The sequence below is a fragment of the Capra hircus genome, chromosome 3, assembly GCF_001704415.2.
Source record: "Capra hircus breed San Clemente chromosome 3, ASM170441v1, whole genome shotgun sequence".
NCBI classification, from domain to species: domain Eukaryota; kingdom Metazoa; phylum Chordata; class Mammalia; order Artiodactyla; family Bovidae; genus Capra; species Capra hircus.
Window position 1 is genome coordinate 10,560,934 of NC_030810.1, and position 19,235 is coordinate 10,580,168.

At 40.6% G+C, this 19,235-nt stretch overlaps 1 protein-coding gene across 4 annotated transcripts in view; it reads right to left on the minus strand.

Moving 5' to 3' along the window:
* Positions 1–19,235, minus strand: part of KIAA0319L (KIAA0319 like) — a 117,685-nt gene that overhangs the window by 44,635 nt on the left and 53,815 nt on the right. For all 4 annotated transcript variants that reach the window (XR_001917317.1, XR_001917316.1, XM_005678716.3 and 1 more), the window contains exons 4-9: positions 14,600–14,843; positions 12,002–12,103; positions 8,192–8,289; positions 4,900–4,987; positions 3,376–3,468; positions 1,490–1,622 (exon numbers count right to left, since the gene is read on the minus strand). Coding sequence is in view for 2 of the 4 variants with exons in the window: in XM_005678716.3 (XP_005678773.2) it covers positions 1,490–1,622; positions 3,376–3,468; positions 4,900–4,987; positions 8,192–8,289; positions 12,002–12,103; positions 14,600–14,843 (758 nt within the window). In the remaining 2 variants the exon portion in view is untranslated. The remainder of the gene's footprint in view (positions 1–1,489; positions 1,623–3,375; positions 3,469–4,899; positions 4,988–8,191; positions 8,290–12,001; positions 12,104–14,599; positions 14,844–19,235) is intronic.

Below are 19,235 nucleotides of genomic sequence, written 5' to 3' on the forward strand. Positions count from 1 at the left end.
AGAATTGCACCCAGTAACCCATTCTCCTGAAATGCTCCAGGTACACAGTATCATAACGCTGTGTTAAAAGCTTAGACTTGAGTCAGCAGCCTATGTGACCTTGGGCAAGTTACTTCACCTCTTTGTGACTGTATTTCCTAATCCATAAAATAACAATAATTATAATATTAGTTACAAGGATTAAATGAGCTACTGTGTGCAAAGAGCTCCAAATAGTACTAAAGACACAGTAAGTGTGCAAAAAGCAGTAGCTATTTTTGTTACTATTTCAAAAAGGATCACAAGGCCCAGGCTAAATTCCATAAATATTAAAGTTTCTATATTAGAAATTCAAGGCAAAAACCAACTCGTGTTTCCATTTTAAGCCAATGAGAAGGCTCCTATGTTGCTGCAATGGCAGCTACCCTTCACTCACTTGAAGTCTGGAGTCAGTGAGAGTGCTGATAAGTCAGACTCGTTTATTTATTTATATGGCAGGTGCTGTGCTAGGTCCCTGCTGCATCTCTGGTAGTGTCTCAAATGTGACTAATCTCAGGTCCAGTGGGGAGGACAGCCACCTGTGAACAAGCTGCTGCACCGTGGCGAGCACCACACCGAGATACTGAGTGTAACAGGAATAGAGACTGCTCCTCTCTGAAGGGATCTCCAAGAGCCTCGCTGAAAATGGAGGAGGTCCTTAAAGAGAGGCAGAGCCCTGAAAGACTGAGAAGAGCACTCAAGGAAGCAGAGACAAAGCACATACAGGTCAAAGCCAAGGAGCAGAGAGAATGAGCCCTGACCCTGGGGGTTAGAAAATCTGCATTTCGGCTCTAGCTGTGTGACCTCAGAGAAGTCAGTAGTTAGCCTCATTTTTCTCAGCGGTAAAATAAGGATAGTATAGTGTACATATGGTGTTTGTGCGACACTCAAGTACAAGTGCTTTGCAGAATACAAGGAATATTACTCTAGAATCAGCCTCATACTCACTAATAGCAATCTAGTATGTCAATGCTAGTTCCCAAAATAACTGGCTTTGAACCATATTCTCTGTAAAGTCCCCAATAGAGAAAGACCCTACAAATTATATTCAAATGAATAATTAGTCAAAAGTAAGGATTCTGAGATATCAGAAGCTGAAGAAGCATTTCCCAAAGGGAAGAGAGGAGAGGAGATTCCTTATAGAATTTTCCTGAGAAAAGGCAAAGGAAGATGGGTCCTTCTGGTTTATGACAGAAATGCCATAAAAAGGTTTGGATATACGCCAAGAATGACTCTGACAAGGATTAGCCGTGTGGATCCTGATCTATTATGCAAGGACCTTTGCCCTAAAAAGTTATCACTGTTTTGACCACAATTACCACATGGCTTAAAGAACCAATGGAACCAAAGGCTATATTATCAATCAACTCTATAGGGAATTTTGATATCTGTCAGAGTTACTCTTTTAATAACGTAAAACTCACAAGGGGGGAAAAATGGCCTATGGTAAGCTTGAAGGATCCAAATTTACCTGAAAGTGTAGTTCCCAGGAACGAGCTTACTTAATTTTAATATGGCGGTATCTTCAGAAATCTTCTTTTCTCTCAGAGGTCCCTTAAGTTCTTCCCAGTGGTACTGGACGATTTTATCATCATCAGTGCTTTCTTGGTCATAAAGAAATAGCAGTTACATGAGAGCACTGGGTCTCAGCACTTATCCAGCTTACACAAACCAGGCCAACTACTAGGAAAACTTCATGAAATTACAGACTATCTCTCCCGAGTGTTTCTTTCCTAGGATTATTGGGTCATTCTCCCTCTCTATGGATATTCCACTGCGTAGTTTTCCAACGACTCCAACACAGGCAACCTCTGGTTAAAATGCTACTGTATAAAAAGTAAAATCAAAAGTGATACTCAACCTACTTAAAATAAAAGGAAAGGAAATTTACACTTAGCACAGCACTTTTTAACCTAGCTAATTGGTAAACACCAAAATTTCCTAACAGATTATATGGATAAAGGTGTGGGGGAAGAGGACCCCTCATAACATTATGGTGGAAGCATAAATTGAAACCTCTATAAACAGCAATTTGGGAAAATTTATCTTTGCCCCTGCAATACCTCTTCAAAGAACTTAATCCTGTACTTGTGTTATATATCTGTAGAACATTTAATATTTGTGTTAACTATCATGCTTATAAGATTATTCATGGTAATATTATTTTAAAAGCAAATCAAAAATAATTTAAATGGTCATCAATAGAGATTGAAAACAAGTATATATTTATACAATGAAATTATACATTCATATGATGGAAGGTTACGTAATCATTAAAAGAAAAAAAAGAATGAAGAAGTATTGCATGTATTAATTCAGAAAAATTCTCTAACATATAGAAACAAGCATTGTACATAACTGGGTGTGTAATGTGTTGTCACAGAATGTATATTTTCTTATAAACACATAAAATATCTCTGGAAAGATGCATAAAATAATACCATTGGTTGTCTGGAGGAAAACTAGACAGCTGGGAGAAAGGGATGATAATGGTTCTTTTCACTGTATACCTTTACATATCATTTAACTTTGACCTATTCAAAAATATAAAATAAATGGTACTCCGTGAACTCTTTCTATCACTCACACAAGTGTTTCATTCTGGTCTGTCTCTTCCTCTTGGCCTGCTACTCTTCCAGCCTCCTCTGCTTGCCAGAAGCATCTACATGAAAAGTTTAACCTTGCTAGAGACTCCTCTGCTAAGCAGGGACTGCCTCCACCAGAGACCACTGGTGATGCCAACACAGTCAGGGTAACTGGGCCTTGATGGGTCTCAAAGAGGCCAGGCGAAGACAGGCGAGGTAACAGGCCTGAACCTCTTGTGTGCACACACAGCCAAGACCCAGAAATTCTCTCATGTCACCCATCGGGTGACACTACTCTGAAGGGTAAAATGTTAATAATGAGCCCAGGCAGAGGTTGGGGGAACAGTCTGAGTCCCTCCAGAAGACTGACAAGGATCTTGTTAGGCAATGATGGCTAAGTGAGAGCTCTTTGTCAAGACTCTCAGGTACTTATCTTGCCATGATGGATAGGAAGGAGCTTTGTTTTCATAACTAAGAATGGCAACCCCAGGCAAGCAAATTTGAAAATCAGCAAGCTTCAATTAATATAACGCTAAGTGCATGAGTAACACTACTTTCTTACCATCTCAGAGAAGAACTATAACTTTAGTCGGGCCACATGGGGATTTTAAAAAGGGCCTGTCTAGTTTTTACTTCCTAATAGATTGCTTCAGATAGTTGGTCTTCCCTAGCATGGCCAAGAGGACTGGTCTAAACAGTATTCAGACACAGCTGGCTGCAAGAGTACACAGTGAATGCTCTTCTAAAACATCATGCTGAGACATGTACTCACGGCTGCCATCAATGACTGTAGAAGTGGTCGGCAGAGAGATCTCCTGGTACTGTGGTGACACAATGGCAACAGGAGGCCGATTCTTACGGGGCTCTGCAAAAACATGACCCACAAGAAACTGGAAGAAGGGCTTCATAAGTTATATCATAGGAGAAGCAACTCGTATCTGAGTGCACTATATGTCAGTTTCCATTACATAACTGGATAGCTGAGCACCGCCAAATGGGAAAGTCACAAGATCAAGCTGACGTTCTAACCTAAGACACCTGGGATTGTTAAAACCTCTTGGAAACCTTGACGATGGCTAAGGCCATGCCCTGTGCATACTTTCAATGCTCATGCACTAACTGGTATATTGTAAGGACTATAGCAGCAACTGACTGCTTTCAGGCAAGCTGAATAGAGGTGGACAACAAACAAGCTTTGTGCCATAAAGGACTTGGCAAGCAAACTATCTCCTGGCACAGACTATGTGAAAAAAATAATGAGTGATTTCTCCACCATCCCTGAGCTGACTGTGTGTGAGATTATTAGGCCTGAGTGCTGGGAAGGTAACACACTTCAGTCCACTCTCATGAATGTGAGCTACAAACCCAGCAGCCTCCTCTTTGAGAAATGACCAAACGGTCTTTACGCTTAACACATTTTTAAGAAGGTGAAGGGATTACTTTGGCTACAAAGTTCAAGGAAAGAAAAGACACCCTTCACCTACAAAGACAGAAAACAGTATCAAGAGTCTGTGCCAATGTATGTGACACTTTCCAACTACCCCCAAGTTTTCCTGGAAAGGCGAAACAAGATACCTTGATAATGCACTGTAATCTACCAATGAAAGTGAAAGTCACTCAGTCGGGTCCGACTCTTTGCAACCCCATGGACTATACAGTCCGAACCCCATGGACTATACAGTCCGTGGAATTCTCCAGGTCAGAATACTGGAGTGGGCAGCCTTTCCCTTTTCCAGGGGATCTTCCCAACGCAGGGATTGAACCCGGGTCTCCCGCACTGCAGGCAGATTCTTCACCGGCTGAACCACAAGACAAGCCCTAGCGGATCACTTGAAAAGAAGGATGAGATTTGGCTTCCAAGGTAAAAGAGGACTGGCAGGGTTTAAAGGAGGAATTCTGTGTGCAAAGGCCCACATTTCTGGAAAGAGATCAGACAGAGCCTGCCACTTTATGCTTGCTTCTCCCAGGCCCCTGCCTTTCCTGTGTCTCTTAATTACCACACATGGTCCTCTCTCAGCATGACCCACTTGGAGAAGTAATTCTCAAGTAGATAGGCCACACAACACTGTGGGCCATGTGACCAACTTTATCCTGCCCAGCGAGGTATGCCGATTAGAATCAAACTACATACACTTTGCCAGGCTAACCTTTTACTCCACTGAACTAGCAATTGCCCAATACGTAAACATATTACCAAAAAGGAATGAGAATTTAAGACCCTTAAAGTTAAATCTCCATCTCCTTGAGAATCCTGCAGAAGGAGCAATGGAGACAGGGCTGGGGCTGGGAAACATACCTGGTTTCACTGTCACATTCACGTAGCCTTCCCCGTGAGCATTCTGACCATCTACAATCACTTTGAATTCATACAGGCCTGGAGTGAGCTGCAGAAGTGAGAGAAGATCTTTTAGAAAACCACAAACAGCAGCAATTATATTTAAAATAACACATATTTCTAAATTTTTTAATGCTGATTCTTGCATATTCCTGTTCTTGCACCATTTCCAAAATGGAGAAAGTAACTAGCTAAAGAGATGAAACAATGAATTAGAAACTGAAAACCCATAGCTTTTAATGCGAATCTTATTACTAGCTGACTCTGAACAACAGAAGGGATTTCAGTATCTCTGTACTCCCATTTTCTTTTCAGAAGAACATTAAGGGCCCAACAATCCTACTTCAGTTATGAAATTAAAACAATCAACTCTGCAAAGAAAAACATTTTGTAAAAACACCAAATAGCTCTCAAATATCTGAATATTTTCCCCTCCTGATTTCTACTAACTGTATGAACATAACAACAACAACAAAATCCCACAATTCCATTGTCCTAATACCCCAATTAATCATATTTTTCTTATATCCTTCTAATCTTTTACCACACACACACAAAAAAAGAGCTACAAACAATTCATTTGTTCAGCAAACATTTATTGAGAACCATTATATACGGTCATTGTTCTAGGCTTGGGGTTTGGAGATGAATAAGGCAAAGTCCCCACCTTCAAGGAGCTCATTATTTCAGCAGTATGTATCAAACTTTTTATTGTTCTTTCTTCTATTCATTTAGCATGAACACTTTTCCCATTAGAACAGTCTCTTTAATAGTCATTTTAATGGCTGCAGAATAGTACGTGACTAAATGTGCCATAATTCACATAAGCATTTCACATTGTTGGATATTTGAGTTGTTTCAGAAATTTAAATATTATAACTAATGCTGTGATGAACATCTTTCAGGCAAATGATTTTTTTCTTTTGAATTATCGCCTTTGGGTGCATGCTAATCGAACGCATGTAGCATTTCTGACCACTTTCTTCTTCCTGTGAGGCTCCCCTTCCTTGACTTTCACTTCCATGCCTGCTCCTCATTTTCTCCCATTTCCTCTTCCTTCCATACCTTTAACGACTGTGTTCCCCAGGATCCCAACTGCAAGCCATTTACTTCTTCACTCTCTATAATCTCTGGATGATTTATCTATTACCTTGGCTTTGGCTGTCACCTATTTGATGCTGGTGTACTATCTCTGTAGCCCAGACCTGCATCCTGATCTCTAGCCCCTTACCCTCAGCTGCCTACTGGTCACTTCCACTCAAATGTTTCCCAGGTTCCTCAAACTCACTCTGTCCCCAAATGAATTAATCACCTGCAAATCTCCTCCAAACCTGCTCCTCTTTCTACACTTCTCACTTTGGTGAATACTGTCACACATGCGCCACCATCCAGCCAGTTCCTAGGCCAAAGGCTCAAATTATCCTAGATCTCTCTTCCCCAACACCTCCATCCAATTAACTAACTGATCACCAGATTGACCTCCATAATACTTCTCAAATCCACCCACTTCTCTCTATTCACACTATTCATCACCTTAGTTTTTAACCATTCATCATAGCACAGTTGTTAAGAGCATGGGCTTTAGAGATGGAAAATTCCAGTTCAAATTTATCATTTAATAGCCTTGTGCACTGAGACCAAACCACTTTATTTTTCTAATTTTTAGCTTTAATTAATATTAAATATTAATATCTATGCCTTGGGGTTGTTAGGAAGATTAAATGAAATAATTGCATAAAACAATTAGCCCTGTGTCTAGCACATGGAAAGCGCTCGATGGGTGGCTCTCAAGGCTTATGTTATTTGTTTTGCTTTTTTTCACTCAGACTATTATCAATCTCATACCTACATGTCTCAACAGATTCCGTACCGTGTCCCTAGTGTCAGTCTTCTCTCCTCCAATCTGCGGTCAGGTGATTTCTCTAAACTGAAAATCTGAACATGTCATTCACCTGCTTAAAACCTTTCAAAGGCTCCCTCTGGATAAGAATCAAAGTCCTCCTTCTTGCACACAAGGCTCTGTGCAATCTGGCCCCTGCATCTCTCCAACTCATTTGTGCCACTGCTCTCCTCACACCATGGGGTCCAGTCAGGAGGAACCACATATAATTCCCTTTTCCCCATATTTCTATCATTTGGCCCAGTGGACACATTCCTTCCTCTGTTTGGGATATTACCACTCCACCCTTTATCCAGTAAGCCAGTCACATTTCATGACCCAAGTAGGCCAACTCTTTTAAGAAATCTACTCTAACTCCCTGGGGCTTCAATACCCGCTACACTGACCCAGCGTATCCCTGTTCTATTTACCTGCTTCAGTCAATAGCATCTACTCGACTCTACTTTCCATAAATGTTAATATTATGATTCAGTTCAGTTCAATCACTCAGTCGTGTCCGACTCTTTGCGACCCCATGAATTGCAGCACGCCAGGTCTCCCTGTCCATCACCAACTCCCGGAGTTCACCCAAACTCATGTGCATCGAGTCAGTGATGCCATCCAGCCATCTCATCCTCTGTCGTCCCCTTCTCCTCCTGTCCCAAATCCCTCCCAGCATCAGGGTCTTTTCCAATGAGTCAACTCTTCGCATGAGATGGCCAAAGTATTGGAATTTCAGCCTCAGCATCAGTCCTTCTAATGAACACCCAGGACTGGTCTCCTTTAGGATGGACTGGTTGGATCTTCTTGCAGTCCAAGGGACTCTCAAGAGTCTTCTCCAATACCACAGTTCAAAAGCATCAATTCTTTGGCGCTCAGCCTTCTTCACAGTCCAACTCTCACACTGGTAACTAGTAAATCCCCAGTTCTTGCCACAGAACTAATGTACAATGAACAGTTGTTAAAAGAAAGACAGACAGATAGAAAGAGAAATTGCTTGGCCAAAGAATATGAACATTTTTATGGCTCTTAATAACTATACAGAATCCCAAAAAAGACTGAGCCAATTTACACAGTCATACGGCCACAAATAACCTAGCTTATCTCCCAAATTCTAAAATCCTTATGTTACCCTTAAAAGCTGTTTAGTGTATATTTTCAGCTATCACCACTATGCTTATATTCTCACCATAAATGAAAAATTGAGAATCATACACTAACAAATACTGGATGTCAGCCAGCCAGGCTTTTGGAGGATTCACTTCTAAAAGATTGTTCCTAACTTTAGTGTGGACAGAAAGTTCTATATTATACATTTCAGAAAATGGTCAAGACCTCTACCCCATCCCTGCAAATGACAGGAGGCAAATTCACCTTGGACAGCTTCAGGATCTTGAAATGTTCCCCTTCCATTTCTCCACTATAGTCTTTAGGATGAGTAATCAACTGCCAGTCGTAGGTGTAGGTTTCTCCTATGGAAGGGCAGTTACAAAAATCATGAAAACACAAACCTACACATGAAGAGGGTAGCCACATAGCCTGCCAATAACACAATTTTTCTAGTCTTGATAAGGTCTTAGTTTTCAAGATTTCACCCTAAAGCCAAAGGGAAACCAAACATTCTGTTGAAAGGAAGGGTAGATTCTGCTGATGGCTCCAGTTAGGGCTTCCTCCACTCTCCCCGCAGCCAAGCTCATTCCTGCCCCAGACGCACCCTGCTTTGGACCAATCCTCCCCTAATATACCCAGTTGCTCATGGTGTGGCATCCAGTGAAAATACATGCCCTACCAACCACTATGGATGAACTCATTGGGAACAAAGGCCATTTTCTTGCAAAACTTCTTTTGCAACAAAGAACAGCAATGACTTCTAAATAACATGGTTCAAAAATAGCTTTTTACAGAGTGCTAACAATGCTCGTCTCACTGAGGTCATCACACCCTGGTGAGTTAGAAGAGCTACTTCATTCCTGCTGAGCTAAATAACACACTGCAGAAGGTGGTAGGGGATGGCCCATTTAAAACAGGCCCCACTGAAATTAATTAAGATCAAATGAAGCATTAAATGGTCCTCATTTGCAGCTTAGACTAGCTGACTACCTAGAGTGACCATAGACTCCTGTATCTAAGTGCAATTCCTCCCCAGTTCAAGTGGTCTTAAATATTTTGGGGAACAAAATGCATTTAATGGCTAGGAAAGGGTGAGATTTGGTAGGAAGGTTTAAGTTACTACCCAAAAAGGGAAAAATAAAAGGAAAAAGAAAAAGCCTCAAATGCTTACAGAGAATGGTCATCTTTTTCTTATTTCATGAGTTCAAAAGTTAAAGTTAACACATAGAACTTAATTCCAAACAGACTCAAGATGAGATTTTACTTTATAAGCCTGAGATACAAGATCTTCTACTCTTTCTTCCTCCAGAAAATACTGGCTTTGTTTTGGCCAACTGTCAGCCCCAGGCAGCTCTAATAAATGTAGATGGAAAAGTCAGGTGAGGTGAGGAGCAGGAAAGAAGTGGGAGAAGGAGGCCTGGTGCTAAGAGATGACATTTCTTGAACTGTAGTTAGAAAGAATTTTTCCACACAGAAAACAGACTCACACTAGGAACTGACAATTTTCTCATATCTAAGGCTAGCAACACAGATTTCAAAATATGACAATATTCCTAGGACAGAAAAGCTCAGGGGGATGAGTTATACCTTACAGACAGGAATTTGCCCAAGGGTAGGAACAACGGACTGTAGGTCTGTTGGAGAGAATGCTGGTTTTAATGATTTAGGGCAGTGGTTTTCAACCCATGCCTCTGAACCCAGAGGGATCCTGAGAGGTGTTTCAGGGTTGCCAAAGAAGACGAGGGGGATGAAGAACAGGCAGAGCTGGTCCTGCCTCACTGTCCCCAACCTCTGAAAGCTTGAAACCATCCATCTCCTGTATCACCAGATAAAGGTTGAAGAAACTGAGAAAAGGAGGGTTGAAAGAATCTGTTTTTGAACTGATGTGTTTTGGAAGACTGGTAATACAAAGTGATGTTAACTCACCCACATACAGGGCATTATGCAAACAGGGGCAAGAAAAGAAAATACAGTAGAGCCGGGATATCTTTCAGAAAAGAGCAGAAGCAACTGTAGCTCAAAGCAGTTCTTGCCTCACTTGCATCTTCAAAGGCCACCAAATCCATTCACCTTATCACCAGAATAGGAAAGGAAGATGTTTCTCTATAGGAAGGTAGAACGAATTGATAAGGAAAACTCGATTTGAGGGCAGAAATACAGAACAGAAAGGGAGGGCATTTAGGTTCCGGAAAAGTACTTTTTGCATAAATAGGCCCAGAAAGTAAGGATACTGTACCAGAAATGTGTTCCTAAAATGGAAGGACCCCATCCTCAATAGAGTATGGCATTCTGTTTTTAACTAGCTTTATAACTAGCTACTTGACCTACCCTACAATGAGAGTAACACAAACCCAATGCAATCATTTTCCATCAAAGTATGCTTCACTTCATGTCACAGACAGTCTTGAGAAAATGTGTGTTTGTACGTCAAACTTTGGTATACTAACATATACTTCAAAGGAGAAAGGATGCTCATATTACAAAAGTTTTCTTAAATAATAAGTTAATAATCCCCTAATTTATAATTTTATAAATCTGAATATTGTATATTACATCGGGCTTAGTTTTTTCTGTAAGTGACAAATCTATCTTAGCACTACTCTTGAATAACTTCTCTACAAGTTCTGTATCTGCTACTTACTAGTTGTTTGACCAAAATAAACAGGTTGACTGAGACTCAGTTTATTCCTCTTTTAAATGGACATAATAAAATCTACATTTAAAGAGCATCCACTATGTGCTAGGCACTAAGGTATATAGGTACCTTATATACCACTTCATTTTACCCTTAAAGTAACCTTATGAAGTAGAGATTACTATCTTCATTCTACTAAGGAAGAAATGGAAACTTGGAGAAGTTAAATAATCGACTTAAAATCATCCAGCTAATGACTTAAAGGGATGGGAACACCAGACCATCTTACCTATCTACTGAGAAACCTGTATGCAGGTCAAGAACCAACCTTATATGGAACAACTGACTGATTCAAAATTGAGAAGAGTATGACAAGGCTGTTTACTGTCACCCTGTTTATTTAACTCACATCATGAGAAATGCCAGACTGGATGAGTTACAAGCTGGAATCAAGATTGCCAGGAGAAATATCAACAACCTGAGATATGCAGATGACACCACTCTAAAGGCAGAAAATGAAAAGGAACTAAACAGCCTTTGATGAGCATGAAAGGGGAGAGTGAAAAAGCCAGCTTAAAACTCAATATTAAAAAACTAAGATCATGGCATCCTGTCCCATCACTTCATGGTAAACACAAAGTGAAAAGATGGAAGCAGTGACAGATTTTTTCTTCTTGGCCTCTAAAATCACTGCAAATGGTGACTGCAGCCATGAAATTAGAAGACGATTCCTTCTCGGCAGGAAAGCTATGACAAACTTCGTGTATTAAAAAGCAAAGGCATCACTCTGCCAACAAAGGTCCATACAGTAAGGTCTATGTCTTTCCAGTAGTCATGTACAGATCTGAGTGTTGGACTATAAAGAAGGCAGAAAGCCAAAGAATTGATGCTTTCGACCTGCGGTGCTGGAGAAGACTCCTGAGAGTCCCTTGGACAGCAAGGAGATCAAACTAGTCAATCATAAAGGAAATCAACCCTTAATACTCATTGGAAGGATTGATGCTAAAGCTCCAATACTTAGGCCACTTGAGGCAAACAGCCGACTCCTTAGAAAGAACCTGATGCTAGGAAAGATTGAAGGCAGAAGAGGGCAACAGAGGATGAAATGGTTGGATGGCATCACTGATTCAATGGACATGAACTTGGGCAAACTTCAGGAGATGGTGAAGAACAGGGAGGCCTGGCATGCTGCAGTCCATGGGGTCGCAGAGAGTCAGATGCAACTTGGAGACTGAACAACAATGACTGACTGAGCTATGATTTGAATCCAGCCTTCATATCAAAGCTTATGATCCCAAACATTACACTTCCTCACATATCATATAAATATCTGTACATGTGCAAGCTATATCCTAACCTCATAGGACTTTCAGAATAAATAAATGCATGTAGATATCATTATAAATGAAAACACTATACAAATTAAGTGGATGTTTTACCTGCATCTGGTTCTGGAAGAACAAATGCATTTAACTGAACTTCATTCTTAGGTAATGTAATCTGAACACTGTTTCCAGCAGACACCACCAGTTCCTTTACAACTGGAAAAGAAGTCAATACACATGAGATAAGATATTAGGTCCAGCCTATCTTATTTCTCTCCTTTCTTTTGTAGTCAAATTTCTCCTATAAACAATTTTCAGCTATTGTCTTCATTTCTTCATTATTTACCAACTCTCTAATCCCTTGAAATGTGACTCTGCCCCACTTTTTCACTGAAAAGAATCTTCAGAGGTCATCAACAAAGTGCTTTTAGCAAATCTAATAGCTGTTTCTCAACCCTCAACCTTCACCTCTGTAGCATCTAATACTGCTGACTGCCTCCATCTTAAAAAACTCTTGGTTATTATACCATATTATTCCACTTTCTTCCTTTCTCTCTGAGTTTTTCTCCACTGTATTTTAACTATGGTCTTTCCCTAAGCCCTCCTTATCTAGTACTTTTCACAGAATTCAATAAATAGAATTTAGCTCTGTTTCATCATCTTTATGTTGATAAAATACATAAAGCTCCTCAAAGAAATGTTGACCACAGGGCCAGCCTTAATTTTCTTTCCATTTCAACCGATATAACCACAGACTTAGATAATTCCAAGAATGTTAACTGGTCTTTCCTCTGCTAGCTCTCCCTATTCTAGTCCATTCTGTCTTCCTAAAACACCTATTGCCAAATTTTTCTAAAATCCTCACCCACCATTTTACTCTTCTACTTAAGACCCCCACTCACACTTCATGCTTCAGTCCAAACTCCTAGAGATCCATAAGAGATCCATCATCACTGGATTACATCGTCTCATCCTTCCTACCCCTGATTCTGCCTCTAGCTATATTCATTTTCCCTCTTGGGCTCCATGGAAACCATGGTCTATGCTAGGGGACTTTGCTAAAACTATTTTCTTCAACTGGGGTGTATTCTTACAAGCAAACAAAGTACAGTACTTTGTTTCTGGCTTAAAAGCCAGTCTTCTTTCCAAAAAAATCTTTCCAGACCATTTCAGTTCAAACTAATCTACTTCCTTAACTACTTCTGCATTTGGAACATCCACACCAGATAATAATTAGATACTATCTTTCTGCTATTCACCAGCTACTTCATACAAGTCAAAGTTTCTCAACTATGACATTTTAGACCAATTATCCATGTGTGTGTTGAGGGTGAGGGGGTATCCTGCACCCTGTAAGATGTTTAGTAGTACCGAACCTGGGTCTCCTGCAGTGCAGGCAGACGCTTTACCGTCTGAGCCACAAGGGAAGCCCTAACAGTATATCCAGTCACTACCAACTAACTAGATGTCAGTAGCACCCCTCCTCCACAGCTGTAACATTCAAAAATGTTTACAGGCTTTTGAGAATCACTGATTATGTAAATCTTATTTCTCTAACAATAATTGTTCATTTGGATGAGACCCAAGAACTAAGAGAGCTTAAAGCAAACAACTGGCTGGTTCATCCATATTCCAAGATTGGGAGGTGAAAAGGGTTTCCTACACAAATATGAAATTTGAGATTTATCTGTCTGCTTGGGAATACTGAACTAAGGGAGAAATGAAACCATCCATTAAGGAAACTTCAGCATTTAGACACCCAAGGATGTGGAATAAGAACTGCTGAAGCAATTTTTCAAAAGAGGAAAAAAGAAAAGAAAAGAAACCACTATACTCAGAGAAAGTATAATGGACAAAAATACAGCGCAGCCCAAATCTTTCATAATCATATCAAAAATCACAACCCTCCTGCCTGAACACAAAAACTATTTTAATGCCGCAGGACTGAAACCCTAGATTTCACATTATATTACCACCAAAGGAAACCCAGGAAATTAAAAACTGGCAAAAAAAAATTCATTTTCACTGGCTTTGCTTCACCCTGTTGACTTTTTCAGGAGATAAAGATCAACTTAGTCTCCTTGATTTACCATTTCCTCCTAATATCTCAGAATGGAATTTATGAAGCAGACCTGCCGCTAAAGGAACACTCCGTATAAATCTCCTCTCTATGAGCTGCTTTAAAAATAAAGATGCAGAAATGTCTGGCAGTCCACTGGTTAGGACTTAGCACTTTCACTGCTGAGGTCCAGGTATGATCCCTGGTCAGGGAACTAAGATCCCAGAAGCCACGTGGTATGGCCTAAATAAGCATTTTTAAAAAGAAAATAAAGATGCTATCAAAATCAGAGACACAAATATTCTGACCTATGATCAGCCATTCAGAAGGCAAACAGTTGTGCAGATCCAGCTTTCTTCCCAGTGTGTCTCTGCTTGGTTCCCTGATCATCATTTAACTGAGTCTTAGGCAGTGGAATTCTACTCTAGACAGAGCCGCATAAATTCCCATAGGTTGGAGCTTACTGAAAAAAAATGATTGAGAGACCATGTACTATAATTACAGGGATACTAACTAATAGGATTATTTCTTTAATCTACAGTATTTATTAATAAAAGTCATGCCTCTGTCCTTTCTTCCCACTAAAAGGGAACACTTTGATCAAAATCTCTATCTCCCCATCATATCTCCAAGGAGAGAAGCAAAGGGCTCACCTGGGTGTGGTGTGGAGGTGCTCTGGAAAGAGGCCTGCGGGGTAGGGGTGGCATAACTATAGGAGGGAGCCACTGGCAGAGGGTGAGCAATCAGGACTTCCTCAGGGCTTTTTGCTTGCTGAATGCTAGGAGTCGCACTGGGATCCTCTGATGCCTCACGCTGAACTGATACATCGGACCAACCAGGAATCTTCACACTCAAGTCTGTGGTTAAGGGATTAAAAATTGTGTCTGTGCTGTGGACCTAGAGAAATGCAAAAATTTATTTGAACAGGCAAAAGTTATACAGTCAGTTTTTAAGATAATGTCTCATGAAATAACTACAAGTTAAATGCTTTTTTGAAAAATTCAAAACTGCCAAAAATACTAAAGAAATTAATCTTACCACTTAAATTGGTATTAAAAAATTTTGATATAAATCTTCCCAGTATTTTTCTTTCTATGCAAAAAGTTTTGCTTAAAACAAAGCAGTAATAATCGCTCCATGTGTACTTTTACTTCCTTTTGTCACTTAACATTTATATTCAATCTTTCAACAAATATATATTAAGCACTTATTATAAAGCAGGCCTGTGGATCCAAAACATAAATAAAATTATAATCACTGTGCTCAACAAGTACACAATCTAGTGGGACTAGAAACACAAGCCAAAATGGTAACTATACCTTTAAGAGCCATGACTGAACCCAAGAAACACCGTCAGAGTACTTCTCTTTCTTGGAGAGGAAGCATGTGAAGAAGGATAGTTTAATAAATAAAGGAAGACTTTCTGGAGGCAGAGAGTCCTGAGATGAGTTTTAAAGGGTAAACTAAACAAGAGGCTGAAGGGAGAGACGCGAACAGCCAAAAGAAATGAGATTAACATGGCTAGTGTTGGGAAGCAAGGGTCATAAGCTAAGTGAGAGGCAGGGTGTTGAGACAGCAGGTAGGCTGCAAAGACAGTCAAGGGTCACACTATAGGAGACTGTGGGTGTGCTTAATCACTCAGTCACTGTGACCCCATGGACCACAGCCCCCCAGACTCCTCTGGCCATGGGGATTTGCCAGGTAAGAATACTAGAGTAGGTTGCCATGCCTTCCTCCAGGGAATCTTCTGAAACCAGGGATTAAACCCAGGTCTCCCTGAAACTAACATAGTTTTGTATCTCAACCAAATTTTTTTTAAAAAGCTGGTTCATGCCCTTTGCAGTAAATTCCTGCCTCCATCTCTAGGCTCAGACAACCACAGATTTGCTTCTGTCACCATTAACTAGTTTGGTCTTTTTTAGAATTTCATATAAAAGGAATCACATACAAACTATTTTAGTTTCTGGCTGCTTCCCCTCAACAGAACATTTTTAAGATTCATATCGTGTCATATCACTCTTTTTATTACCGAGTAACATACTTCCCAGGTGGCACAGTGGTAAAGAATGCCCCTGCTAATAATGCAGGAGATGCAAAAGACAAGGGTTCAATCCCTGGGTCAGGAAGGTCCCTTGGAACAGGAAACGGCAACCATTGCAGTATTCTTGCCTGGAAAATTTCATGGACGGAGGAGCCTGGCAGACTACAGTCCATAGCGTTCCAAAGAGTCAGATTCGACTGAGCACACGCACGCATGCACACGCACACACACACACACAGAGTCCACCATACAGAGATAATACCAAAATTTGTTACCCATTCATTACTGAGGGAGATTTAAGTTGTTTTCAGTTCTCAGCTCTTATAAATAAAGCTGGTCTAAATGTTAGACTAGAGATCGCTTCAAGAAAATTAGAGATACCAAGGGAACATTTCATGCAAAGATGGGCTCGATAAAGGACAGAAATGGTATGGACCTAACAGAAGCAGAAGATATCAAGAAGAGGTGGCAAGAATACACAGAAGAGCTGTACAAAAAAGATCTTCACGACCAAGATAATTATGATAGTGTGATCACTCATCTAGAGCCAGACATCCTAGAGTGTGAAGTCAAGTGGGCCTTAGAAAGCATCACTATGAACAAAGCTAGTGGAGGTGATGGAATCCCACTTGAGCTATTCCAAATCCTGAAAGATGATGCTCTGAAAGTGCTGCACTCAATATGCCAGCAAATTTGGAAAACTCAGCAGTGGCCACAGGACTGGAAAAGGTCAGTTTTCATTCAAATCCCAAAGAAAGGCAATGCCAAAGAATGCTCAAACTACCGCACAATTGCACTCATCTCACAAGCTAGTACAGTAATGCTCAAAATTCTCCAAGCCAGGCTTCAGCAATACGTGAACTGTGAACTTTCAGATGTTCAAGCTGGTTTTAGAAAAGGCAGAGGAACCAGAGATCAAATTGTCAACATCCACTGGATCATCGAAAAAGCAATAGAGTTCCAGAAAAACATCTATTTCTGCTTTATCGACTATGTCAAAGCCTTTGACTGTGTGGATCACAATCAACTGTGGAAAATTCTGAAAGAGATGGGAATACCAGACCACCTGACCTGCCCCTTGAGAAATCTGTATGCAGGTCAGGAAGCAACAGTTAGAACTGGACATGAACAACAGCCTGGTTCCAAATAGGAAAAGGAGTACATCAAGGCTGTATATTGTCACCCTGCTTATTAAACTTATATGCAGAGTACATCATGAAAAACGCTGGACTGGAAGAAACACAAGCTGGAATCAAGATTGCCGGGGGAAATATCAATAACCTCAGATAGGCAGATGACACCACCCTTATGGCAGAAAGTGAAGAGGAGCTAAAAAGCCTCTTGATGAAAGTGAAAGAGGAGAGTGAAAAAGTTGGCTTAAAGATCAACATTCAGAAAACGAAGATCATGGCATCTGGTCCCATCACTTCATGGGAAATAGATGGGGAAACAGTGGAAACAGTGTCAGACTTTATTTTGGGGGGCTCCAAAATCACTGCAGATGGTGACTGCAGCCATGAAATTAAAAGACGCTTACTCCTTGGAAGAAAAGTTATGACCAACCTAGATCGCATATTGAAAAGCAGAGACATTACTTTGCCGACTAAGGTCCGTCTAGTCAAGGCTATGGTTTTTCCAGTGGTCATGTATGGATGTGAGAGTTGGACTGTGAAGAAGGCTGAGCACCGAAGAATTGATGCTTTTGAACCGTGGTGTTGGAGAAGACTCTTGAGAGTCCCTTGGACTGCAAGGAGATCCAACCAGTCCATTCTGAAGGAGATCAACCCTGGGATTTCTTTGGAAGAAATGATGCTAAAGCTGAAACTCCAGTACTTTAGCCTCCTCATGAGAAGAGTTGACTCATTGGAAAAGACTCTGATGCTGGGAGGGATTGGGGGCAGGAGGAGAAGGGGACGACCGAGGATGAGATGGCTGGATGGCATCACGGACTCGATGGACGTGAGTCTGAGTGAATTCCGGGAGATGGTGATGGACAGGGAGGCCTGGCGTGCTGCGATTCATGGAGTTGCAAAGAGTCGGACACGACTGAGTGACTGAACTGAACTGAACTGAACTGAACTGAACTGAACTGAAACTATGGTGGAAGCTTCCATAACCCTCTTATCTTCTCCATCAATAGGCAGTTCAGTTCAGTCACTCAGAGTGTCCGACTCTTTGCGACCCCATGAATTGCAGCACGCCAGGCCTCCCTGGCCATCACCAATTCCCGGAGTTCACCCAAACTCATGTACATCAAGTCAGTGATGCCATCCAGCCATCTCATCCTCTGTTGTCCCCTTCTCCTCCTGCCCCCAATCCCTCCTAGCATCAGAGTCTTTTCCAATGAGTCAACTCTTCGCATGAGGTGGCCAAAACACTGGAGTTTCAGCTTTAGCATCAGTCCTTCCAAAGCACACCCAGGACTGATCTCCTTTAGGATGGACTGGTTGGATCTCCTTGCAGTCCAAGGGACTCTCAAGAGTGTTCTCCAACACCACAGTTCAAAAGCATCCATTCTTCAGCACTCAGCTTTCTTCAAAAGCAAAAGAGAGACTAGAGATCTCTTCAAGAAAATTAATGATACCAAAGGAACATTTCGTGCAAAGATGAGCACAGTAAAGGACAGAGATAGTAAGGACCTAACAGAAGCAGAAGATATTAAGGCAAGGTGGCAAGAATACACAGATAAACTATACAAAATAAAAGAGGAAAGAATACTAACAGAGATAAAGAGGATAAATGTTACCATGGTAGGGGTCAGTTCATCAAGAAGACACAGTAATCCTAAACATTTATTTATCTATAACAGAGCTTCAAAGTACAAGAAGCTCATCTAACACTAGGAGAAACAAATGTATCTATAAAATGGAGTGTGATATTTCATTCTCTCTAAATAATTTATAGAAATTAATAGAAAATAAGGATACAGGAGATCTGAACCACACTAACCAATTTGATCTGACATTTATGTAACAGCTGCCCAACAATAACAGCAGTATACATATTCATTTCAAGTGCACTTGGAACATTTACCAAGATAGACTGTATTCTCAGCACTGAAACAGAGTCTTAATAAACTTAAAAAGATTTAAGTCATACAGCATTCACTGGCTACAACAGCACTAAATTACAAGCAACAGTACAACAATATCTGGAAAATCCCCCAAACATTTGGGAACTACATAACACTATTCTAGATAATCCAAAAGTGAAAGGAATAAGCAAAATGGAAATTTGAAAGTATTCTG